The sequence below is a fragment of the Pseudophryne corroboree genome, chromosome 9, assembly GCF_028390025.1.
Source record: "Pseudophryne corroboree isolate aPseCor3 chromosome 9, aPseCor3.hap2, whole genome shotgun sequence".
Taxonomy (NCBI): Eukaryota; Metazoa; Chordata; class Amphibia; order Anura; family Myobatrachidae; genus Pseudophryne; species Pseudophryne corroboree.
Genome location: NC_086452.1, coordinates 466,667,219 through 466,695,194, shown reverse-complemented (window position 1 = coordinate 466,695,194; position 27,976 = coordinate 466,667,219). Strand labels below are relative to the sequence as shown.

The following is a 27,976-nucleotide window of genomic DNA, read 5'->3' as shown; positions in this document are numbered from 1 at the left end:
CTATTGGACTTCTTAGGATAGTTGCGGCTCACTATACCTCTCCACTGCGGCTGTTGTAAACATGAGTCTTAAGTCCCAGGAATGTAGTAATTTTTCCACAATTTATTTGTATCAAAAAGGCAGTCTTAGTACAGCTTCCATTCAGGTGATTGCTGAGACATTGGATTTTTTGTCTGCCGGCAGACACCCGTCGTTTGTCTCTCTGCGGTTCTTGAAGTAAGTGACTTTCCATAGGTTATGCATGAAGGGAACTGTGCATTCTGGCTTCAGAAAATTGTGACCTGAATGGAAGCTGTACTAAGACTCCTCTCCTTACTCTGGCCTTAATCTCTTTACTCTGGCCGGCGTTTGTATAGCCCATACCTGGATGGGCCCTGACTCACCCTCTCATGCTGCCTGGGTTGCACTGGTTAACACCACACTCTCTCATGAGTGATTCATGTACACCAAACGCAATTGCGCTGAAAAATATGTCAAAATCTGGCATCTCTAGCAGAATTCCCGATTCTGCCTTGAACCCGTTGATTAACTTGTTCTTTATCTGCCTGGCTCTCCTGCCCCTGGTGTGCGTCTAGCCACCCCCATGCACATGCTTATAACATCATGGTCTACATTGTTGAATAGAATTACCTATAATGCACTACAGCTCTGCCTTTATGATCCCTATCTTTGTTATTTTTCCTGCATGTTTCCTTGTCCTACAGGGGTGTATCGTATTCTATGTTTGACTGTGGTTCTATGCTGCACTTACTACTAGTTTCAACAGCTACACCCACTGTGCTCTATGTTTTCACTTTTAGGAAATGTAACCATTTGTTTTTGTATTGTTTGTTCCTTCTATGTTTTTCGTAAAATACAAAACAATAACATATACCTGATTTAAAAAAAAACCCTGATTACTACGGGTGCAATATACACGATAAAGGCGATCACTTTAGAAAGGAGATTGGGCGTGATATATTTATTTATTATTTTATTATTAACAGTTTCTTATATAGCGCAGCAAATTCTGTTGTGCTTTACAACTGGACACAATTAGAAGGCAAAACTGGGTAAAAACAAACAGTCATAGAGGTAGGATGGCTCTGCTCGCAAGCTTACAATCTATGGGAAAATAGGCATTGATCCACAAGGATAGGTGCTGTCTATTGCATAGTTGTCCACCAGATTGCAAAGATTCTTGGTGGGCTGCATGATATCACATCACAGCAGTGATGAACCAGGATCAGGAGGATGGGAGCGTGAAGAAAGAAAATATGTGGGGGATATGTGTGTACTTTACTGTGGGGATATTATTGGATAGGAAAGCTATGAAGGTAATGTGATCGGTTCTGGAATTTGATAATCTTGTCTGAATAGGAGAGTTTTCATGGAACGCTTGAAGGTTTGAAGACTAGAGGAGAGTCTTATTGTACGTGGCAGGGCATTCCACAGAGTGGGTGCAGCCCACAGAAAGTCCTATAATAGTGCATGGGAGCAAGTAATGAGTGTGATGGATGGGAGACATAGATCTTGTGAAGAGCGAAGGGGTCGGTTCGGGAGATATTTTGAGATAAGCGAAGAGATGTATGTTGGTGTAGTATGGTTAATAGCCTTGTATGTAATTAACAGTATTTTATATTGAATACGGTAGAATACCGGTAGCTAATGGAGGGACTTACAAAGTGGGACTGCAGACGATGAACGTCTAGTGAGGAATATTAGTCTCGCAGCTGCATTCAGAATGGATTGTAATGGTGAGAGTCTCTTCTTAGTAAGACCAGTAAGAAGACTATTGCAATAATCAATGCAGGAGATAATGAGAGCATGGATTAGGGTTTTAGCAGTGTCTTGTGTAAGGTATGATAGTATTTTGGATATGTTTCTTAGATGCAGGTAACATGATTTTGAGACAGATTGAATGTAGGGAGCAAAGGACAGTTCTGAGTCAAGTACGACATCTAGGCAACGAGCTGGTGTAGGGTTGATTGTAGAGTTCTCAACAGTGACAGAAATATCAGGTTGGTAACTGCTATTGGCTGGTGGAAACATAATTAACTTTGTTTTGGAAATATTAAGTTTGAGGTAGCGAGATGACATCCAAGATTAAATGGCAGAGAGGCATTCAGTGACCCGATCCAATACATATAGAGACAAATCAGGGTAGGATAGGTAGATTTGAGTATCATCTGCGTACAGATGATACTGAAATCCAAAAGAACTGATTAGTTTCCCAAGAGATGAGGTATAGATTGAGAAAAGCAGAGGACCTAAGACCGAGCCTTGTGGTACTCCAACTGAAAGAGGTAGCAAAGAGGAGGTGGATTCAGAGAAACGGACACTGAAAGAGCGATTAGATAGGTAGGATAGGAACCAAGAATGGGCCGTGTCCTGAAGACCTATGGACTGCAGTGTTTGTATGAGAAGAGAGTGGTCAACAGTGTCAAAAGCAGCAGAGAGATCTAGAAGAATGAGCAGTGAGTAATGGCCTTTAGACTTCGCAGTGACTAAATCATTCACTACTTTAGTCAGTGCTGTCTCTGTGGAGTGTTGGGAGCGAAAGCCTAATTGATGTGGGTCCAAAAAGTTGTATGAGTTAAGAAATTGTGTGAGGCGAGTGTAGGCAAGTCTCTCAAATAGCTTGGAGAGACATGGGAGCTGAGAGATGGGACGGTAGTTTGAGAGAGAGTTAGGGTCAGAATTTTGTTTTTTCAGAATGGGAGTAATCACTGCATGCTTGAACAGTGAAGGGAAGATACCAGTAGAGAAACAGAGATCACAGATGTTAGTTAAGGTTGGGATGAGCACAGGAGACAGAGTTTTACTTATTTGTGAGGGTATAGGATCAAGAGGAGAGGTAGTAGTGTAGCAGGATGAGAAGAGTGTTGATATTTCATCTTAATTAGTTGGATCAAATGAAGAGAAAGTGCCAGAGAGTTCATGTAAGGAATTGAGTAGATCACTGGTTGAGGAAGAGCATACCATTTCATCTTGGATCTTGTCAATCTTGTCTTTGAAGTAGGAAGCAAGATCTTGCTCCTTAATATTGGCTGGCGGGTTGGGTGAAGGAGGGTTGAGAAATGATTTAAATGTATTAAAAAGTCATTTGGTGTTAGAGGCTTGAGCAGAGATAAGAATTTGGAAATATATTTGTTTGGCAGTGTCCAGAGCATTACGATAAGAATGGTAGACAGTCTTATATGTGAGGAAGTCACTTGGAATACGAGATTTACGCCACTGACGTTCAACTTTACGTGTCAGTTTTTGTAGGTGTCTTGTTACTTTAGAGTGCCACGGTTGACATCTTGGCCTATGTGGAGTGTGATATGTAGATGGAGCCACTTCGGCAAGGGCTATCTCTAGAGTCTGGTTCAGGTGTGAAACAGCCATCTCAGGAGAACAGATTGCAGAAATAGGTGAAAGCTGTTGTTGCAGTGAGGTGGAAAGTTCTTGAAGATTAATTGCATTAATATTTCTGCGTGTTTGAGGAGAATTGGAGGATGTCAGTGGCACTGAGTTTGAAGTTTTAGAGGAGAGCATGCAGGTGATTAGGTTGTAATCTGAGAGAGGGAAAGGAGTGTTAGTGAGTTCAGAAATGTATCATAGTATGGTGAATACTAGATCAAGGCAGTGGCCCTCCTGATGAGTAGAAGAGTCAGTCCATTGTGAGAGGCCAAGAGAGGAGGTTAGAGAGAGTAGATTGGAGGCATGAGCAGCAGATTTTGGACTATCAATAGCAATATTGAAAATTCCCATTGTAATGGTGGAGATGTCAGAGGACAAGAAGTGTGGGAGCCAGGCAGAAAAATCATCTAGAAATTGTTTGGGTTGCACAGGTGGGCAATAGATATCTGCAACATGCAGAGAAAAAGGAGTGTAAATTTTGATAGAATGTACTTCAAATAATGTAAATGTGAGTGATGGTAACTGTTGTATAACTGTGTATGCAAAAGATTGGGATAGTAATAATCCAACCTCACCTCCTTTACAGTTACCAGGCCTGGATGTGTGTGTGAAGTGGAGGCCACTGTGTGACAGTGCCGCAGGGGAGGCCGTGTCGGGTTGTGTGAGCCATGTTTCTGTAATAGTCAGCAAGTTGAAGTTGTTAGATATGAAGAGGTCATAAACAGATGTTAGGTTGTTACAAACAGAGCGTGCATTCCATAAGCCACATTTTAGTGATTTGGAGGGAGATGGGAGACATGTGATGTTTTTGAGGTTAGCTGTATTTCTATATTGCTGTGAATCAGGTAAATGTGAGTGGGGCAGGTATTTGGGGCCTGGATTAGGTGAAATGTCACCAGCTAATAGCAGTAAGAGGGAGAAGGAGATATAGTTGTATGAAGTTTGTGAATGTTTTCTATGGTGTCCAGTTGTGGATGTTATTGTTAAAGTACAAAGATGAGTAAAAAGCTTATGACTGTTAATAAGAGGTGTGTGGCTAATTCAGGTGGCAATATGTACAGAGGGGTAGGTTGCAGGGAGAGTAGACAATGTATTTGCTTTGAAGAGAATACCATGGAGTGCAATGAAGTACAACAATTTGAGGTGCATGGTGTGTTTGCAAAAGAAGGTATTGAGGCTAGAGCATGAATGAATGTTCAAGTTTTTAAGTTGAACATTCAAATACTTGATTACTGGTGTTGTTCAGCTGTTCAGTTACAAATACCTTATTAATGTGGATGCACGTTGACCAGCACAGCTGAACCTAGTTTGCATGTAATGAAAACTGTGGCTAATTAATTTGAATACCGCCCAATTTGTCTCATTATGCATAGATCTCTTTTGTGGATGGATTGAGGCATATCCTACCTCCGGTAATTCAACTGTAATCACTGCTAAGAAAACTGTACAGGAATGTTTTCAATATGGTACGCCTAAACTCACTGAGAAAGATCAGGACACCTACAAATGTGTCCTCATATAGCATCAATACACCATGCAGCTATTCTGCTTGCATTGGTAGACTGTGCTGATTAATTTGGTTTACAACACTTGTATATTGTGTGTGACTGAGTCTGTATACGGAGCACCACGGATCTTATTTGGAAAAAATGTGCGGCTGCTACATTGTAGCACTTTATATACAGATTCAGAGACTCAGTCGCACACAGATATATAAGTATCACATTAATCAGCTCAGTCTCCTGGTGCATCTTAGCCACACTGTGTTAAGACTAAGATGCATTTTTGGCAAAAAAAAAAAGATGCAAAAAAGACACCCAATGCTAGCATAGTCTCACAGGAACTGGCACACCCAGAGGGACTGTTTGGTGCGACTTCAGCAATCTTATATGAGGAAACATCTGTATTTCATAGACATGGATTTAAACTCAGGTGTCAGGTGATAGGTAAACTCAGAAATATCACACCCATTATAGACCTCAATTGAAAAGAAAGATGTAAAGGTACCATTAAAAATAAACCCAGCAAAGTGATTCAGGATCGGTAACATCATGGAATCCAGGGACGGGGAAAGATCTCTCCCGACAAGGCTTCCAAAAAGTAAGGGGCACCCACATTAAAAAGAGGGATGACTCTTTTTAAAAAATGATTGGGGCCCCTTATTACTTACTGCTGGCAATTACTTTTACAGAACTTTATGGCGGCAAGATAACAGGTCGCCTGGGCATTAGTATGACCATCAACCTTCTCTCTCAGGAGTTGTGTTGGCATTCCATAAAGGAAGATGCACAGAAGTATGTGGCAGGATGTGATATATAAACTAGAAGCAAGGTTCCTAGAACCAAACCATCATATTAATCAATGCCATTGCTAGAAGCAAAAACCTTTTCGTTGGTTTCATTATTGAATTGCTACTTTCCAATTGTTATGGCAGTATTTGGGTCATAGTAGAATGCTTTAATAAAATGAGGCACATTATACCACTGGGAAAATTATCAGCCACCAAGGTTTTGCTTCCATGTTAAGAATGGGGTTAGGCTTCATGGGATCACTGTTAATTTAAAGTATGAATATGGCTACCATTTTACCTCCAGTTGGTTTTCAAAAGACTTCTTTGATAAATTAGGCTGTCATTCTCATTAGCCTATCATCTACAAGCCAATGGCCAGATGGAATGTACCAACCACATCCTATAACCATGCCTTAGATGTTCTGGTTTAAGCTATTACTTTGCGCAGTGTGGTGAAACCAGCTGTTATTCCCACAAACAGTGATATTTAAAGTCAAGTACTTTTTATGACTAAGTCACCTTCAGATCCCCATATACAGGAGTGGCAAAGGTGGACATGTTCTATTAAACATTATCCCCTGCCAGGACCCACTCTGCTTACAGATAACCATCATTTTGTTGTGCCGCAATTTGTTAGTGAAGTTAACATATGCGGCGGAATGTAATCACGTTCGAGATCACTGGCGGTGTGGAATGCAGCCTATTTCTGATGTTTTTTTAAAGGGGCAATCAACTTACAAGGCATGGTTTTGCCTTGTAAGTGATTGCCACTTCAAGAAAACATCCAAGATCAGCATTCCACACCTCCAGTGATCCTCAGGGACCGTGCATGGGAAACAAATTACAGATCTCAAAATAGCCATTAACAGAGACCAGGGAGCAGGGAAATATCATGATCTGAACACATGGACTAGTGCGAGAATTTTGGCTTCTACTAGACAAGTGCATGCTGGAGAAAGACAGTGAGAGGTCAAACTTCTTTTATCTGGAGTCTGTCAGGTACTGTGGAGCTGTGTACCCACTGAAAGCAGTTGACAAAGGAGCGGGACTAATTTGTAGCAATCATAGCTTATTCTGTGTAGCAAAGTATCGTTTCAACCTTTGTGCAGGATATAAGGAAGATCAGCACAGCAGCAAACAATAGGCCAGCTCAACTTTTCCGTACAGTGGAGATGCTTTGCAAGCCAGCATGCCTGCAGACTGATGAAACTTTCTACCAGGCAAGATGCAATGAGTTTGCTAACTTCTTTGCAGGGCTGGAATCTCCACAGTGTCATCAAAAGAGTGCCAAACTACAAAGCCTGCCAATATAAGCCACCTGCCTTCATGGACCAGCTTTGACACTGTGGATGTAAAGGACATTGCTGAAATTGCTCGGATTTTATGTCCCACCACCTGTGATCTGGACCCTGCCTCAACAAAGCTTCTAATAGGTTGTATGGATATAATTGGTCCTATCTTTGCAAAAATTGTTCAATGCTCTTTGCAGACAGGTATTTTTCCTGGACCCCTAAAGGAAGCAATTGTTAGACCTCTTCTTAAAAAACCTAATTTAGATCCCGACTGCATGACGAACTACAGACCGGTATCAAATCTAGGAAATATTATTGAGAAAGTGTTGCAAATCAAATGGAAACCCGCCTGACAACCCATGATATTTATGATCCATTCCAGTCAGGATTCAGGAGACGACATAGCACTTAAACAGCACTGGTGTGTGTGTGTGTGTGTGTGTGTGTGTGTGTTAAATGATCTTCTGATGGCAAAAGACAGAGGTGACTGTTCAGTCTTAATCCTTCTGGATTACTCCGCAGCATTTGATACTGTGGACCATGGGCTTCTGATTGAGAGACTGATACATTTTTGTGGATTGGATGGCACAGTCCTAAGCTGGTTCAAATCATTTCTCACAGGCAGGTCACAGAGAGTATCATCTGGAGGAAACTCATCACCATCAGTGCCATTGCCATGTGGTGTCCAAAGTAAAGGGAAACAGGGATAGGGATGTCTTCTGCACCAGTCAATTTGTATGTATTTATTAAAGTAGAATCCCCAAATTTCATAATCGCATAGAGTATTTCTGCATCAGTCCACAGGGGGTGCTGCCATAGACAATAAGAATGAAGAATAACATAGGATACAAAAGGATTGTCTCTTTGCTGGCATACTAATGAGAAGAAGAGATGTATCTAAAATATAACTTTTAATATTTTCTATTAAAATGGCCTTGTGATGTGAAAAAACATTTTTACATAATTATATATAAAAAATGGTGTACTGAATCAATTGTGTATTAAATAAATTTAAAAAATGTTTTAAAACATGGTTCACTGTTTTGTCCTTTATTACAATTCTAATCGTTTTTATATTTTATATGATTGTGACTGGGGCTATCTTCAGAGGTCTGTTGACAATTGGGAATTATATTGTCATTTCAAACCAATGGAACACATTTACAAATAGCCCTTATTGTATAGCATTGGTAAAGTTCCTGAAAAGGATTTATAAGTGAATGGTGCTATTTACATTGGTATCAATGAGACATTGGTGGTAAACAATAAATTAGCCCTGGTCACTATATATGAATTATTGTATATCCAATATCATTGAGTGTTCTCCTTTTCCCATAAAGTGGTGCCTGATCTACGTCTATTGTGCAGACTAATTATGGGAATGTACCTTCATGTTGGGTTTGATGTTGCAAAAAATTATAATAGTACCATATAGTTTGGATATTTCAATATGACCGTGCTGCCAGTGGCCTAAGGATTCTTTATCCTATGGCTGATTCAGCTTTTGCCGGTAATTATGCCATGTCTGGTGCACAGGTCTGATCTATATGAATTTTCCAATATAGGAAAGAGACATTTGCTCCACAAGGACTGCTAGCAGATATGCATGCAGTTTTTTTATCATGTATATATTTTCTGTGGTGGTATATGGTCTGAATACTCTATATACTCGGTTGGTGGTTAAAAGCTTGTATAGCTTTATTTATCACCACTGTCCGTATGGTTCTTACTGTTTAATTATAAACAAATGAATTGGCTACTATTAGTTATATTCCCAAAATAGTCTGCTGACTGTGGTATCGGCACTATATTCATTTAATTCATAGATGACCCAGCAACTAATGATTATCACTATTGTTCACCTTTATTTTATACAAAACAATCTTTGTTACTGAGACAGTATCAAGACGTAGAGATGCTGCTCAGGAACATGTGTTTGTTTAAATAGATAACATATTCACATTGTCACCTTTTTGTTGCTTATCCAATGCTGAAAGTATAATTGTAAATTATTGTAGATTTTAAATAAAGGTTTCAAAGAAATATATGTCCAGTAAACCTGCTACTATGTATCTTTATTTAAGCAGCGCTGGCTCACTGATTTTTTTATGTAGTAAATATGATCTCATTGTCTAAATTTCAGTCTGTACTACGTGGGCTTCTAATTACTATAGCTCACAAATTCTCTGTATACTGAATTAATGAACACCATTCACATTATTGCCTCCTTGTTACTATCCAATGCTAGTGGTGCAACTCTATATTATTATAGGTAGCTTTGAACAGATCGGGAGGAAATGCGCAACCAGCTAGGCTGTTAATATATATCTTTACCAGACAGCACTAGTTTATTCAATCAGTAATTCCTCACTGACTCATTTTAACATAAATTCAGTGCATGTGGTATTTAGCATTAGGATTAAGTAGCAGTTTTTATATATCTATCAATTTTATATTTCCATAGGGGTAGTATTCCTGCTTAATGAGCAATAAAGATAGACACTAAATCGTGCAGCAGCGTCCATGTCTAATATTTATGATATTACTGCAACATTAGCATTCCTATCCTAATCATGTCCACAATGCACTGTTTATTACTGTGTCTCTCCTTTCCATCCTATGCCTCTCAATGCCCCATAGTTGTATCACTAATATGATTTTTAAGTGCAACAATTGTCACATAAAACATTTAACGATTCTATTATTTAAACATAATGGCCCTCATTCCGAGTTGTTCGCTCGGTATTTTTCATCGCATCGCAGTGAAAATCCGCTTAGTACGCATGCGCAATGTTCGCACTGCGACTGCGCCAAGTAACTTTACTATGTAGAAAGTAATTTTACTCACGGCTTTTTCATCGCTCCGGCGATCGTAATGTGATTGACAGGAAATGGGTGTTACTGGGCGGAAACACGGCGTTTCAGGGGCGTGTGGCTGAAAACGCTACCGTTTCCGGAAAAAACGCAGGAGTGGCCGGGGAAACGGTGGGAGTGCCTGGGCGAACGCTGGGTGTGTTTGTGACGTCAACCAGGAACGACAAGCACTGAACTGATCGCACAGGCAGAGTAAGTCTGGAGCTACTCTGAAACTGCTAAGTAGTTAGTAATCGCAATATTGCGAATACATCGGTCGCAATTTTAAGAAGCTAAGATTCACTCCCAGTAGGCGGCGGCTTAGCGTGTGTAACTCTGCTAAATTCGCCTTGCGACCGATCAACTCGGAATGAGGGCCAATGACCACAGTGAACATTACGAGCTGGCTTTCCAGCGCCGCTCTGAAATGTCAACGTGCACGTTTCACAATAGCTTTCTCAAGGCGAACCCGAATACCTCTTCCAGAGTGACTATAACCGGTCCGCTGTCCAATCATTGTTTAGTATCCTGTCATGTGGCTTACATTTTAAACTTTGTATCCCAATGAACCGCATAACTTAAACAGTTCCGTCCTGGTGAACTGCATACTCATCTGCTGATGGTCATGTGATCTATTCTATCGCGTACGGATAGGTCTTTCAGTTTTTAAAGTATATGTTAAACCTATCACAAAATCCAGGTACCACACATTAATATCCCGTGCTTCCTATGATGTAACATCATTTATTATCAACTTACTGCTTATATAGATAAATTGGATATAGAAATTAATTATGATCATTGATCTTTTAGCTTAAGTGGACCAAAATTATTTTTGTATCCTCACCTTGTCTATATTATGATATTAGATAAGGATAAATATGCCTAAAGGGAACTATTCATTATTGCCCTAATGTAATTGTACTGTTGCAATAATCTACTGCTACTTTAGGAATACTAAGGTTATAGGTTGTGTTGGTAATGCAGGTTTTTATCTATAGTTGTTAAATTACTTAATAAAAGAAATTTACATGAAAAAATCATAAGAGAAAATCGTGTAGTAGCCATCAACATTATGATCATCTGAAAATTGTGCATGAAAATGTGTTAATAGATTCATGTATAATCTATAATAATATTGTGTATTGAATGTGCAATAAATGTGTATACTTGTAATTATTATTGTGTACTATATACATTAATTTTAATATTTAATATATCTAGTGATTGAATGAAAAAAATGTGCAAAACATATAGTGAAAACTGCAATCTGAAAAATAAATAAAATACGGGTGATTTTGTGATAATAAACCAGTTTTACAAACCCAGTTATCCCTAAAACCCTATTAAGTGCGAGAAATTATAAACATAATTAAGTGTCGCTCTCCTCTTATGATCAATTTTAAATATTAAGTGAATCATTTCATTCCTAATTACATTCTTTAATATCCGAATATGAATTGTCTCATATCAATATGTATAAATATATACATCCGACACCTTGCATATCAATCACCCATCTTATCCGATCTTATAAAATATATAAAATATATAAAATAATTATTTTACATGTTGATATCCCTCCTTGTCCTTTGGCACACATATAGTTCCCCTCTTAGGCGTTTATCCAACCTTTATTTCTTCTAGCACAGCAATGATTTTTTTTTTGTGTTCAATAAAAATTATTTTTAAAAATAATCTAGAAATTAATTCAATTTATCCAATTGTAAACCTCTTAGTCAGAATGGCTACATTTAATTTAACTAAAGATTTAGATGACACATGAGAGAGACTTAAAAATGGGATTGATATGATATTTGATAGTGATTTGACATCGAACAATCCATCAAATAAGGATTGGACGGATGATTTGTATTTATTAAAACAGATCCTTATGAAGCAGAGTAAGACCTGGTGGAACAAAACAAACCCAGTTATTAGCAGTTTTAAGCCAAAGAAAACTCAACCAAACTGTATTTTCTTCAGCTTCTATTCTTCAACTTCTGGAATGGACACCATACGGCATGACTGCTTTACAAGCGGAATGGCTGGCCAGATTCGCACACATCCCTACAAGCTTGTCTCCTTCACTAATATGTTAGAAGGGAAATATTACTGGTATTATTACTGTTATGTACCTACTCATTCAACCCAACTGCTGCTTATCACTGTATGACAAAGGAACGTTATATGTCTGAAGTTATAGTTCTGTTGTGAGAATGTGGGATATTCTTCTGGGAACAGTAGCAAATACAAGACAAGCACTTATTAATAGTGTATATGACTGGATGATATTTTCCAGTATACAATACTCATGTAGTGGTCAGTGGCAGGGGATTCTATTTGAATAGTCTTTTTAAATTGTATGAATGTGACTGTGGATCTGAAAACAAGAAATACTCATAGAGACCCCTTATGATTTCCAGAAGTCTGATCAGCTCTGGGAACATATTGAAGGACATTTCCAGATATACATCTATAGAAGCTTGCTCTTCATCAGGTGCTCATAACTGGACCATCACACCACATGAGGAATCATAAATGAGCTCTCCCTCCATTAGTCATATACCACCAAAACCAACTAAACCCCATTGGAACACATTTGCTGGCTGTGTCTGACATACCAAGTTGCCATTAACAGTCTAGTGCCATGTATGTGGACCCATTGTCTATCACTGGCATTTTCAGCCATATTCACCTGTAAGTTCAGCTAAGACATCATTAAGGGAGTTGGGACATGGGTCAGAAAATGGAAGATCTTGTATATTAATTAACAAATGTGTATATGTACTCTCCATGATAGCATAAGGATAGAGATGGTGTAAGAGAGCACAGAGTTGCGTCTGGATATATTTGCACACAATATATTAAAGACAATCCATGTACACAACAGAAATGTTTCTGAACAATTACAAATAAATACATAATATACAATGTATGTCCTTCATCTTTCTCATAAATCTATATTTCATAGCTCAGGTGTGTGGTGGGGGCTCTAGATTTTGACACCTACCTACGGTGACCTGTGTTGTTGGGATAGCTCTGACAGTTGATAAGGATAAAGGTCCATCAGATGTTCCAGTGTACATGATGAAATGCCTTCCTCAGTGCTGTCTTAAGGTCTTTGTTCCTTATACTGTAGATCAGGGCATTAAGCAAGGGGTTAATTAGGGCATATGTCACAGAAACCACTCTATTTATAGAAAATAGATTACTAGTGGAGGGAACAAAGTAGATAAATATAAGAGAGCCATAAAAGATGAAAACCACAGTAAGGTGCGATGTGCAAGTCGAGAAAGCTTTAAACCTCCCACTGTTAGTCTGTATTCTGAGAATGGTGTTTAGGATATGAATGTATGGGACAAATGTAACAGCAAAGGCTCCTAGTGTGAGAGTTCCACCTATGATGAATATGACTAGGATGTTTATATAAGGGTCAGTACAAGAAATCTGGAACAGATGGGGCAGGTCGCAAAAGAAATTGTGGATTGTATATGGGCCACAGAAGGTCAACCTGAGTGAGAACAATGTGTGGACCATGGCGTGGAGAAAGCCAAGAACCCAAACCACTGATGCCATGTGGGCACAGGCTCTCTTAGACATGATCTGAGTGTAATGCAGAGGGTGGCAGATGGCAGTATATCTGTCAAAGGACATGGCAGAGAGCAAGAAGAGTTCTGTGCCGGCAAAGTTGATAAAGAAAAAGACTTGAGCTGTGCAGGCAGGAAAGGATATCGACTGACTGTCAGTGACTAAGTCGAAGAGCATCCTTGGAGCAGTGACTGATGAGTAGGACATGTCCAGAAAAGACAGATTTCCAAGAAAGAAAAACATTGGATTATAAAGCTGGGAGTCGGTGAGGACCAAGAAGATAATTAGGAGGTTTAGGATGAGGGTCATGAGGTAGATGAGGAGGAAGAGCACAAAGAGAACATGTATGATCTGTGGATTATCGGATATACCAGTGAGAAGAAATTCAGTAATCTTCGTGAGGTTCTTCATCGTATTTGCCTCTAGCCTTAGTCTACTGTAAGACACATTTGCATAGAGCAGTACACATAAGATTAGTCTTTTAGTATTAATCTGGAAAATAGAACATGAAAAAGTGAGACACATGCAGTACACAGTTTTAATCATATTAGCTGGTGAAAATAAGTTCTTGTGGATGGAGTATTTAAATATAAAACATGTTATCCATGGGAGACAGGTCTTTTCCGTACAGTTAGGGCCATGGTGGGAATCGAACCCATGACCTCAGTGCTGTGAGGCAGTAATGCTAACCATTACACCATCCGTACATCCCTTTTAGTTCCGACTGGCCTGTACCCCGCTGGCCTCCCTCTCCTCCATTCTCCAGCAGGCTCATAGAATATGTGTAGCAATTGAGGATTTGCTGAGGGATCCTACTATTGACCCCTGTTCTCCTATTTGGAATAATAAGAATTTTCCTGATTTTTCTATCCTGGAGGGTTGTATAGGTTGGGTGTCTTTTGGGGTTTCTGCACTGGGCCAACTGTATTAGGACGGGATCTTTCACTCTTTTGACTATCTGTCTTCTACTTATGCAATTCCCAGACATTATTTTTACCGCTATCTTCAGCTTTGCCACGCCGTGACTGCACAGTGGAAGGGCAACGCTCCACAACTCTCCGAAACCCCTATTCATATGTTGTTCCGCAATATTCCATGATGCAAGACAGTTTTGTCTCTTTACTCCTCTCTCCTCTCCTCCTCTGGGACGGGTGGACTGTGTGCGCTTCGAGCCAAATGGGTGACTGATTTGGGGGTATTGGATGATGAGGATTGGGACCATATTGTTAGCTCTCCTAGGTGTGCCACTGCATATGCCAGGTTCCAGCAAATTCAACTGTATATTCTACATAGGGTCTACTGGACTCCGAGTAGATTGCTCCAGATTGGTGGTTTACTATCAGATGCCTGCCCTAAATGCTTAACAGCGGGGGCTGGTTTCTGGCATCTGCTGTGGCAGTGTCCTCAGATGTCATCCTTCTGGGAAAATTTAACTTCACGTATTCATAGTACGGGTATTCAAATTCAGCTTATGTCCCCCTGCATTTGTGTGTTTGGCTTGGGATTGGATGGAATCCCTTTCTGCTCACCCCCATTTATATGTCAAAAACTCCTTACTCTGGCCCGCGTTGTTATAGCCCATACATAGATGGGCCCTGACTCGCCCTCTCATGCTTCCTGGGTTGCACTGGTTAACACCACACTCTCTCATGAGTGTTTCATGTACACCAAACGCAATTGCGCTGAAAAATATGACAAAATCTGGCGTCTCTGGCAGAATTCCCGATTCTACCTTGAACCTGTTGATTAACTTGTTCTTTATCTATCTGGCTCTCCTTCCCCTGGTGTTCATCTAGCCACCTCCATGCACATGCTTATAACATCATGGTCTACATTGTTGAATAGAATTACCTATAATGCACTACAGCTCTGCCTTTATGATCCCTATCTTTGTTATTTTTCCTGCATGTATTATTGTCCGTTACCTTGTCCTACAGGGGTGTATCATATTCTATGTTTGACTGTGGTTCTATGCTGCACTTACTACTAGTTTCGACAGCTACACCAACTGTGCTCTATGTTTTCACTTTTAGGAAATGTAACCATTTGTTTTTGTATTGTTTGTTGTTTCTATGTTTTTCGTAAAATACAAAACAATAAAATATACCTGATTTTTTTTTTTAAAAACCTGATTACTACGGGTGCAATATGCACGATAAAGGCGATCACTTTAGAAAGGAGATTGGGCGTGATATATTTACTTATTATTGATTTATTAGCAGTTTCATATATAGCACAGCAAATTCTGTTGCGCTTTACAACTGGACACAATTAGAAGACAAAACTGGGTAAAAACAAACAGTCATAGAGGTAGGAGGGCCCTGCTCGCAAGCTAACAATCTATGGGGAAATAGGCATTGATACACAAGGATAGGTGCTGTCTATTGCATAGTTGTCCACCAGATTGCAAAGGTTCTTGGTGGGATGCATGATATCACATCACAGCAGTGATGAACCAGGGTCAGGAGGATGGGAGCTTGAAGAAAGAAAATATGTGGGGGATATGTGTGTACTGTACTGTGGATAGGAAAGCTATGAAGGTAATGTGATCAGTTCTGGAATTTGACAATCTTGTCTGAATAGGTGAGTTTTCATGGAACATTTGAAGGTTTGAAGACTAGAGGAGAGTCTTATTGCATGTGGCAGGGCATTCCACAGAGTGGGTGCAGCCCACAGATTGTCCTGTAATCGTGCATGGGAGCAAGTAATGAGTGTGGATGAGAGACGTAGATCTTGTGAAGAGTGAAGGGTTCGGGTTGGGAGATATTTTGAGATAAGCGAAGAGATGTACATGTATGTTGGTGTAGTATGGTTAATGGCCTTGTATGTAAGTAACAGTATTTTATGTTGTATACGGTAGAATACCGGTAGCCAATGGAGGTACTGACAAAGTGGGTCTGCAGACGATGAATGTCTAGCGAGGAATATTAGCTTCGCAGCTGCATTCAGAATGGATTGTAATGGTGAGAGTCTCCTCTTAGTAAGACCAGTAAGAAGACTATTACAATTATCAATGCGGGAGATAATGAGAGGATGGATTAGGGTTTTAGCGGTGTCTTGTGTAAGGTATGATAGTACTTTGGATATGTTTCTTAGATGCATGTAACATGATTTTGAGACAGATTGAATGTAGGGAGCAAAGGACAGTTCTGAGTCAAGTATGACACCTAGGCAGCGAGCTTGTGGTGTAGGGTTGATTGTAGAGTTCTCAACAGTGACAGAAATATCAGGTTGGTAACTGCTATTGGCTGGTGGAAATATAATTATCTCTGTTTTGGAAATATTAAGTTTGAGGTGGCGAGATGACATCCAAGATTAAATGGCAGAGAGGCATTCAGTGACATGGTCCAGTACAGATGGTGACACATCTGGGGAGGATAGGTAGATTTGAGTATCATCTGTGTACAGATGATACTGAAATCCAAAAGAACTGATTAGTTTGAGGTATAGATGAGATGAGGTATAGATTTAGAAAAGCAGAGGACCTAAGACCGAGCCTTGTGGTACTCCAACTGAAAGAGGTAGCAAAGAGGAGGTGGATTCAGAGAAATAGACACTGAAAAAGCGATTAGATAGGTAGGATAGGAACCAAGAGAGGGCTGTGTCCTGAAGACCTAGCGACTGCAGTGTTTGTATGAGAAGAGAGTTGTCAACAGTGTCAAAAGCAGCAGAGAGATGTAGAAGAATGAGTAGTGAGTAATGGCCTTTAGACTTCGCAGTGACTAAATCATTCACTACTTTAGTCAGTGCTGTCTCTGTGGAGTGTTGGGAGTGAAAGCCTGATTGATCTGGGTCCAATAAGTTGTATGAGTTAGGAAAGTGTGTGAGGTGAGTGTAGGCAAGTTTCTCAAATAGCTTGGAGAGACATGGGAGCTGAGAGATGGGACGGTAGTTTGAGAGAGATTTAGGGTCAGAATTTTGTTTTTTCAGAATGGGAGTAATCACTGCATGCTTGAACAGTGAAGGAAAGATACCAGTAGAGAGAGAGAGAGAGAGAGAGAGAGAGAGAGAGAGAGAGAGATTACAGATGTTAGTTAAGGTTGGGATGAGCACAGGAGACATAGCTTTACTTATTTGTGAGGGTATAGGATCAAGAGGAGAGGTAGCAGTGTAGCAGGATGAGAAGAGTGTTGATATTTCATCTTCATTAGTGGGATCAAATGAAGAGAAAGTGCCAGAGAGTTCATGTAAGGAATTGAGTAGATCACTGGTTGAGGAAGAGCATACCATTTCATCTTGGATCTTGTCAATCTTGTCCTTGAAGTAGGAAGCAAGATCTTGCGCCTTGATAGTGGCTGGCGGGTTGGGTGAAGGAGGGTTGAGAAGTGATTTAAATGTATTAAAAAGTCATTTGGTGTTAGAGGCTTGAGCAGAGATAAGAATTTGGAAATATATTTGTTTGGCAGTGTCCAGAGAATTACAACAAGAATGGTAGACACTCTTATATGTGAGGAAGTCACTTGGAATATGAGATTTACGCCACTGGCGTTCAACTTTACGTGACAGTTTTTGTAGGTGTCTTGTTACTTTAGAGTGCCATGGTTGACATCTAGGCCTACGTGGAGTGTGATGGGTAGATGGAGCCACTTCATCAAGGTCTATCTCTAGAGTCTGGTTCAGGTGTGATACAGCCACCTCAGTAGAAGTGAATGCAGAAATAGGTGAAAGCTGTTGTTGCAGTGAGGTGGAAAGTTCTTGAAGATTAATTGCATTAATATTTCTTAGAGGAGAGCATGCATGTGATTAGGTTGTGATCTGAGAGAGGGAAAGGAGTGTTAGTGAGTTCAGAAACATAGCATAGTCTGGTGAATACTAGATCAAGGCAGTGGCCTTCCTGATAAGTAGAGGAGTCAGTCCATTGTGAGAGGCCAAGAGAGGAGGTTAGAGAGAGTAGATTGGAGGCATGAGCAGCAGATTTTGGACTATCAATAGCAATATAGAAATCTCCCATGATAATGCTGAGATGTAAGATGACAAGAAGTGAGGGAGCCAGGCAGAAAAATCATCTAGAAATTGTTTGGGTTGCCCAGGTGGGCGATAGATAGCTGCAACACGCAGAGAAAAAGGAGTGTAAATTTTGATAGAATGTACTTCAAATGATGTAAATGTGAGTGATGGTACCTTTTGTAGAACTGTGTATGCAAAAGATTGGGATAGTAATAATCCAACCCCATCTCCTTTACAGTTTCCAGGCCTGGAGGTGTGTGAAGCGGAGACCACCATGTGACAGTGCCTCAGGGGAGGCCGTGTCGGGTTGTGTGAGCCATGTTTCTGTAATAGCCAGCAAGTTGAAGTTGTTCCATATGAAGAGGTCATGAACAGATGTTAATTTGTTACAAACAGAGCGTACATTCCATAAGCCGCATTTTAGTGATTTGGAGGTAGATGTGATGTTTATGAGGTTAGCTGTATTTCTATATTGCTGTGAATCAGGTGAATGTGAGTGGGGCAGGTATTTGGGCACTGGATTAGGTGAAATTTCACCAGCTAATAGCAGTAAGAGAGAGAAGTAGATATAGTTGTATGAGGTTTGTGAATGTTTTTTATGGTGTCCAGTTGTGGATGTTATTGTTAAAGTACAAAGATGAGTAAAACGCTCATGAGTGTTAATAAGAGGTTTGTGGATAATTCAGGTGGCAATATGTACAGAGGAGTAGGTTGCAGGGAGAGTAGACAACGTATTTGCTTTGAAGAGAATACCATGGAGTGCAATGAAGTACAACAATTTGAGGTGCATGGTGTGTTTGCGAAAGAAGGTATTGAGGCTAGAGCAGGAATGAATGTTGAAGTTTTTAAGTTGAACATTCAAATACTTGATTACTGGTGTTGTTCAGCTGTTCATTTACAAACACCTTATTAATGTGGATGCACGTTGACCAGCACAGCTGAACCTAGATTGCATGTAATGAAAACTGTGGCTAATTAATTTGAATACTGCCCAATATGTCTTAGTATGCATAGATCTCTTTTATGGATGGATTGAGGCATATCCTACCTCGGTAATTCAACTGTAATCACTGCTAAGAAAACTGTACAGGAATGTTTTTTTTAATATGGCACGCCTAAACTCACTGAGAAAGATCAGGACACCTACAAATGTGTCCTCATATAGCATCAATACACCATGCAGCTATTCTGCTTGCATTGATAGACTGTGCTGATTAATTTGGTTTACAACACTTGTATATTGTGTGTAACTGAGTCTGTATACGGAGCACAACAGAACTTGCACTGGAAAAAATTTGCGGCTGCTACATTGTAGCACTTTATATACAGATTCAGAGACTCAGTCGCACACAGATATAAGTATCACATATCACATTAATCAGCACAGTCTCCTGGTGCATCTTAGCCACACTGAGTTAAGGCTAAGATGCATTTTTAACAAAAAAAAAAAAAAGATGCAAAAAAGACACCCAATGCTAGCATAGTCTCACAGGAACTGGCACACCCAGAGGGACTGTCACGACTTCAGCAATGTTATATGAGGAAACATCTGTATTTCATAGACATGGATTTAAACTCAGGTGTCAGATGATAGGTAAACTCAGAAATGTCATACTCATTATAGACCTGAATTGAAAAGAAAAATGTAAAGGTGCCATTAAAAATAAACCCAGCAAAGTGATTCAGGATCAGTAACATCATGGAATCCAGGGATGGGGAAAGATCTCTCCCGACAAGGCTTCCAAAAAGTAAGGGGCACCCACATTAAAAATAGGATGGGGCCCCTTATTACTTACTGCTGGCAATCACCTTTACAGAAATTTATGGCGGCAAGATTGCAGGTCACCTGGGCAATAGTATGACCATCAACTTTCTCTCTCAGGAGTTATGTTGGCATTCCATGAAGGAAAATGCACAGACGTATGTGGCAGGATGTGATATATAAACTAGAAGCAAGGTTCCCAGAACAAACCATCATATTAATCAATGCCATTGCCAGAAGCAAAAATCTTTTCGATGGTTTCATTATTAAATTGCTACTTTCCAATTGCTATGGCAGTATTTGGGTCATAGTTGAATGCTTTAATAAAATGAGTCACATCATACCACTGGGCAGAATTATCAGCCACCAAGGTTTTGCTTCCATGTTCAGAATGTGGTTAGGCTTCATGTAATCACAGTTAATTTAAAGTATGAATATGACTACCATTTTACCTCCAGTTGGTTTTCAAAAGACTTCTTTGATAAATTAGGCTGTCATTCTCATTAGCCTATCATCTACAGGCCAATGGCCAGATGGAATGTACCAACCACATCCTATAACCATGCCTTAGATGTTCTGGTTTAAGCTATTACTTCGGGCAGTGTGGTGAAACCAGCTGTTATTCCCACAAACAGTGATATTTAAAGTCAAGTACTTTTTATGACTAAGTCCCCTTCAGATCCCCATATACAGGAGTGGCAAAGGTGGGCATGTTCTATTAAACGTTATCCCCTGCCAGGACCCACTCTGCTTACAGATAACCATCGTTTTGTTGTGCCGCAATTTGTTAGTGAAGTTAACATATGCGGCGGAATGTAATGGCATTCGAGATCACTGGCGGTGTGGAATGCAGCCTATTTCTGATGGTTTTTTAAAGGGGCAATCACTTACAAGGCATGGTTTTGCCTTGTAAGTGATTGCCCCTTTAAGAAAACGTCCAAGATCAGCATCCTACACCTCCAGCGATCTCAGACGCCATTACATCCCACCCATGGTTTCATTATAATGAATGTTTCTGCTGTACCCAGTGAAAGGCTTAGAGCAGGGCTTCACAAGTTCGGTTCTCAATGCACACTAACAGTTCAGGTTGTAATGATAGGCATACTTGAGCACAGGTGACTTAATTAGTACTTGAATTATTTTGATCTATCCATGTGTGCTCAAGCATGGATATCACTAAAACCTGCAATGTTAGTGTGCCTCAGGGACCAAGCATGGGAAACAACTTACAGATCTTAAAATAGCCATTAACAGAGAACAGGGAGCAGGGAAATATCATGATCTGAACACATGGACTAGTGCAAGACTTTTGGCTTCTACTAGACAAGTGCATGCTGGAGAAAGACAGTGAGAGGTCAAACTTCTTCTTTCATCTGGAGTCCATCAGGTATTGTGGAGCTCTGTACCCACTGAAAGCAGTTGACAGGTGAGCAGGACTAATTTGCAGCAATCATGGCTTATTCTGTGTGGCAAAGTATCCGTTCTACCTTTGTGCAGGGTATAAGGAAGGTCTAGTAAATACTTGGCATGTAGATGATCAGTGTGGTATTCTAGTAATAAAGTTAAAATAAGATAAACATTGCGTGATACACAGGAAGGGCTGACATTGCTTGGAATTGGCCAAGCACAATTAATTGGTCCACAGTAAAGCAGCACTATCCATTGTAGTTACATTGACAAAACTTAAACTAGTGGGAGACTTTTGGCTTCTACTAGACAAGTGCATGCTGGAGAAAGACAGTGAGGGGTCAAACTTCTTCTTTCATCTGGAGTCCGTCAGGTATTGTGGAGCTGTGTACCCACTGAAAGCAGTTGACAGGAGAGCGGGACTAATTTGTAGCAATTATGGCTTATTCTGTGTGGCAAAGTATCAGTTCAATCTTTGTGCAGGATATAAGGAAGGTCAGCACAGCAGCAAACAATAGGCCAGCTCAACTTTTCCGTACAGTGGAGATGCTTTGCAAGCCAGCATGCTTGCAGACTGATGAAACCCTCTCCTAGGCAAGATGCAATGAGTTTGCTAACTTCTTTGCAGGGCTGGAATCGCCACAGTGTCATCAAAAGAGTGCAAAACTACAAAGCCTGCCAATATAAGCCACCTGCCTTCATGGACCAGCTTTGACCCAGTGGATGTAAAGGACATTGCTGAAATTGCTCGGATTTTGCGTCCCACCACCTGTGATCTGGACCCTGCCTCAACCAAGCTTCTAATAGGTTGTATGGATATAATTGGTCCTGTCTTTGCAAAAATTGTTCAATGCTCTTTGCAGACAGGCATTTTTCCTGGACCCCTAAAGGAAGCAATTGTTAGACCTCTTCTTAAAAAACCTAATTTAGATCCCAACTGCATGACGAACTACAGACCGGTATCAAACCTAGGAAAGATTATTGAGAAAGTGTTGCATATCAAATGGAAACCCGCCTGACAACCCATGATATTTATGATCCATTCCAGTCAGGATTCAGGAGACGACATAGCACTTAAACAGCACTGGTGTGTGTGTGTGTGTTAAATGATCTTCTGATGGCAAAAGACAGAGGTGACTGTTCAGTCTTAATCCTTCTGGATCTCTCCGCAGCATTTGATACTGTGGACCATGGGCTTCTGATTGAGCGACTGATACATTTTTGTGGACTGGATGGCACAGTCCTAAGCTGGTTCAAATAATTTCTCACAGGCAGGTCACAGAGAGAATCATCTGGAGGATACTCATAACCATCAGTGCCATTGCCATGTGGTGTCCCAAGTAAATGGAAACAGGGATAGGGATGTCTTCTGCACCAGTCAATTTGTTTGTATTTATTAAAGTAGAATACCCAAATTTCGTTATCGCATAGAGTATTTCTACATTAGTCCACAGGGGTTGCTGTCATAGTCAATAAGAATGAAGAACAACATAGGATACAAAAGGATTGTCTCTTTGCTGGCGCACTAATGAGAAGAAGAGATGTATCTAAAATATAACTGTCAGGATTCTGTAACTTGTCTGTCCCCGGCGGGGGCGCTAGTGGGTCAGTGTTGGTGTGACACGAGGAGACCGAAGAATAGTCCTGCGCATAGGCGCTGATATTTATTATGTCACAGGGATCACAAAGCAATTGAATAACAGGTGCAATGGAATGCAATTGCAGTGGAATGCAAAACCAGAAATAACAGGAAATAAATATTCAAAAGTCACTGGTAACTATAATTGAAACAAACAGAACTCCGGTAATAGTAAAAAGCACACAGTCTCAGTATAACTCAGGATGAAATAACTTTGGAAAAACAAAACTCTGATAAATGTACAGTCTCTATGAAGCACAAGTCCAGATAGCCTAACGCGCTTAAGCAGGAGACAGTCTCTAAGCAAATAGATGTTAACTGCTGAGATGCACAGATGGTAACTGATAATGAGTGCACAGGTAGATAATGATAAAACACCTGAGGAGAGTCTCTTACTGCTGGTGGATTGTGGCTGGCTGTGGCTGGAGTTTGTAGTTCCACAGGAACACTGGAACAGGGAGATGACTTGGAGATGCCAGAAATAGAAGACTGCTGGAAACAAAGGATTGAAGACTGGAACCGGAACGGAACTGGAACTGTTGGGACCTGTAGTTCCACAGGTCCAATACACAGGGGTATCTCTGCAGACAGATGACTGCAAACAGGAGCCGCCTGTTCACAGAATGTGACATGTTGTCCAAGGCGATGAGACTGAGCCAGGAACTGGAGTTTATACCCCTTGGTCTGTGATGATTGGATGTTGCATCTGTGAGGACACACCCTGCTGGATTAGGTGTTCAGATCAGCTGTGGGTTAGCTGAAGCACTGTGTACTCCAGGCTGCAGTAGACTGAAAACTGGAACAGAACTGAACTGCTGGAACCTGTAGTTCCACAGTAGTGATGTGACGGAGAATGCAGATTCCTGACAGTACCCCCCCTTTTATAGGTGGGCACCGAACACCCATGTTGGAACTTGGAAGGCTGAATGTCAATTGAAGTCTCAGAAGACAATGTATGACACTTGAGAGTAGAGGACTGGAATAAGCATTCATAAGCAGGAGTAGAATCAACTTGAAATACTCTAGGGTGGAGAGAGGACATCATCTCCAAAACTGTCAGGAGTTCATTACTTGACACACTGGAGAGAACCACACCGGGTTCGGAGGAGTTGGAATCGGTAGGAACCGAAGGAGTCCTCGGACTGACGGCAACTTTGGACAGACGGATGGAACCGGGATTTGTCCAGGACTACTTAAATTGACTTGAACTGAAGGAGGCTGATCTGTACAAACGGATGGAACCGGATTGGGTCCAGAAAAGCTTGAACCGGCTGGAACCGGAGGAGTCCTACTGGAATCGGCTGGAACCGAAGGAGGCTTACTGGAATCGGCTGGAACCGAAGGAGGCTGATCCGGACTGACGGATGGAACTGGATTGGGTCCGGAAGAGCTTGAACCGGCTGGAACCGGAGGAGTCTTACTGGAATCGGCTGGAACCGAAGGAGGCTTACTGGAATCGGCTGGAACCGAAGGAGGCTTACTGGAATCGGCTGGAACCGAAGGAGGCTGAACCGGACTGACGGATGGGACCGGATTGGGTCCGGAGACAGTTGAATCAGCTGGATCTGATGGAGTCAGAATCCGGTTAGAACCGGAATGAGTGGTATCTGAGTGTTCAGTTAGACCATCCTGGATCTGGTCCATGCTGGATGCCAACAGGGTGGTGCTCTCTGAAGACGGCAAACAGGAATTCATAACTGCATCTGTAGCAGAAAAATTTCCATCGGGAACTTGGCTCTGGATACCTCCCTTGGGGCTGAAATTTCGGTGACACTCCTGGGATTGACGAATCAGACACCTCTCTCAGGGTTGTTTTCTCCAGCACCCCTCCTGGGGTTGACAGATCAGAAACTCCTTTTTGAGAAGACTCATATGCCCCTACTAGAGCTTGAACATTGGATACCCCTCCTTGGGCTGTAGACACAGACGCCCCTCCTTGGGCTGTAGACACCAAACTTTGGAGTGACCCTGACCCCACACTCTGACCATCGTCCGGGTCCATGGACCTTGGACAAACTGTCAGGATTCTGTAACTTGTCTGTCCCCAGCGGGGGCGCTAGTGGGTCAGTGTTGGTGTGACGTAATACACGAGGAGACCGAAGAATAGTCCTGCGCATAGGCGCTGATATTTATTATGTTACAGGGATCACAAAGCAATTGAATAACAGGTGCAATGGAATGCAATTGCAGTGGAATGCAAAACCAGAAATAACAGGAAATAAATATTCAAAAGTCACTGGTAACTATGATTGAAACAAACAGAACTCCGGTAATTGTGAAAAGCACACAGTCTCAGTATAACTCAGGATGAAATAACTTTGGAAAAACAGAACTCTGATAAATGTACAGTCTCTATGAAGCACAAGTCCAGATAGCCTAACGGGCTTAAGCAGGAGACAGTCTCTAAGCAAATAGATGTTAACTGCTGAGATGCACAGATGGTAACTGATAATGAGTGCACAGGTAGATAATGATAAAACACCTGAGGAGAGTCTCTTACTGCTGGTGGATTGTGGCTGGCTGTGGCTGGAGTTTGTAGTTCCACAGGAACACTGGAACAGGGAGATGACTTGGAGATGCCAGAAATAGAAGACTGCTGGAAACAAAGGATTGAAGACTGGAACCTGGAACTGAAACGGAACTGGAACTGCTGGGACCTGTAGTTCCACAGGTCCAATACACAGGGGTATCTCTGCAGACAGATGACTACAAACAGGAGCCGCCTGTTCACAGAATGTGACGTGTTGTCCAAGGCGATGAGACTGAGCCAGGAACTGGAGTTTATACCCCTTGGTCTGTGATGATTGGATGTTGCATCTGTGAGGACACACCCTGCTGGATTAGGTGTTCAGATCAGCTGTGGGTTAGCTGAAGCACTGTGTACTCCAGGCTGCAGTAGACTGAAAACTGGAACAGAACTGAACTGCTGGAACCTGTTGTTCCACAGTAGTGATGCGATGGAGAATGCAGATTCCTGACAATAACTTTTAATATTTTCTATTAAAATGGCCTTGTGATGTGAAAAACATTTTTACAGAATTATATGTCAAAATTGGTGTACTGAATCAATTGTGTATTAAATAAATTTTCAAAACATTTTAAAACATGGTTCACTGTTTTGTACTTTATTACAATTCTAATCGTTTTTCTATATTTTATGATTGTGACTGGGGCTATCTTCAGATGTCTGTTGACAATTGTTAATTATATTGTCAATTCAAACCAATGGTACACATTTACAAATAGGCCTTATTGTATAGCATTGGTAAAGTTCCCGAAAAGGATTTATAAGTGAATGGTGCTATTTACATTGGCATCAATGAGACATTGGTGGTGAACAATATATTAGCCCTGGTCACCATATATGAATTATTGTATATCCAATATTATCAAGTGTTCTCCTTTTCCCATAAAGTGGTGCCTGATCTATGTCTATTGTGCAGACTAATTATGGGAATGTACCTCCATGTGGGGTTTGATGTTGCAAAAAATTATAATAGTACCATATAGTTTGGATATTTCAATATGACCCCGCTGCCAGTGGCCTAAGGATTCTTTATCCTATGGCTGATTTAGCTTTTGCCTGTAATTAGGCCATGTCTGGTGCACATGTCTGATCTATATGAATATTGCAATCCAGTAATGCCTCACTGACTCATTTTAACATAAATTCAGCGCATGTGGTATTAAGCATTAGGATTAGGTAGCAGTTTTTATATATCTATCAATTGTATATTTTCATAGGGGTAGTATTCCTGCTTAATGAGCAATAAAGATAGATACTGAATCGTGCAGCAGCGTCCACGTCCATTATTTATGATATTACTGCAACATTAGCATTCCTATCCTAATCATGTCCACAATGCACTGTTTATTACTGCGTCTCTCCTTCCCATCCTATGCCTCTCAATGCCCCATAGTTGTATCACTCATATGATTTTTAAGTGCAACGATTGTCACATAAAACATTTAACGATTTTATTATTTAAACATAATGACCACAGTGAACATTATGAGCGGGCTTTCCAGCGCCGCTCTGAAATGTCAACGTGCACGTTTCACAATAGCTTTCTCAAGGCGAACCCGATTGCCTCTTCCAGAGTGACTATAACCGGTCCGCTGTCCTATCATAGTTTAGCATCCTGTCATGTGGCTTACATTTTAAACTTTGTATCCCAATGAACCGCATAACTTAAACAGTTCCGTCCTGGTGAACCGCATACTCTATTATTCCAAGGGCAAGGGGAAAAAAGGAAGACTACTGCACTAGTGGTTTATTACTTTATGTATTCTTTTACCCCATATTATATTCTAGTTCAGAAATTTGAATCATACATGGGGGTGCTGCCACTTAGTTTACTTGTTGCCAACAAATAGAAACTAGTTCACAAAAAGAGGGAAAGGATTGGTCTTTAGTGGCGCACAAAATAAATGACTACATAAAATATAACTTTTAATTCATTCTAGTAAAACCTGTAACTGTGAAATATTAAAACCAACATATAATGTCAAGACAACGTGTTACAATTAATAAAATGCACACTGTACTTTATGTGTCGTGCACTGCTTATATGTACTATTTAATGAAGTGTAATAACCTCTATAAAGATTGTGTATACTGTTGATTAATTGATGTGAATAAATTTAAATCCACAATACTCTTACTGCTGTTATTGTTTACTTATTTAATTGAATTTTATTACCAATTTTCAAATATTCGGATACAGTCTAGAATGTGGTAATTTCAAAGTAAACAGTATATGAATAAGTAATTAACTGCTGGCTAACGTTCCCTCTTCAAGCTTCCCCAC

At 40.6% G+C, this 27,976-nt stretch overlaps 1 protein-coding gene across 1 annotated transcript; it reads right to left on the bottom strand.

Moving 5' to 3' along the window:
- Positions 1 to 12,888: 12,888 nt before the first annotated feature.
- LOC134958853 (olfactory receptor 5AP2-like) lies at positions 12,889 to 13,821 on the bottom strand. Its single transcript, XM_063941560.1, has one exon. It carries the CDS (start codon positions 13,819 to 13,821, stop codon positions 12,889 to 12,891), a length of 933 nt encoding a protein of 310 aa, XP_063797630.1.
- Between the last annotated feature and the right edge of the window lie 14,155 nt (positions 13,822 to 27,976).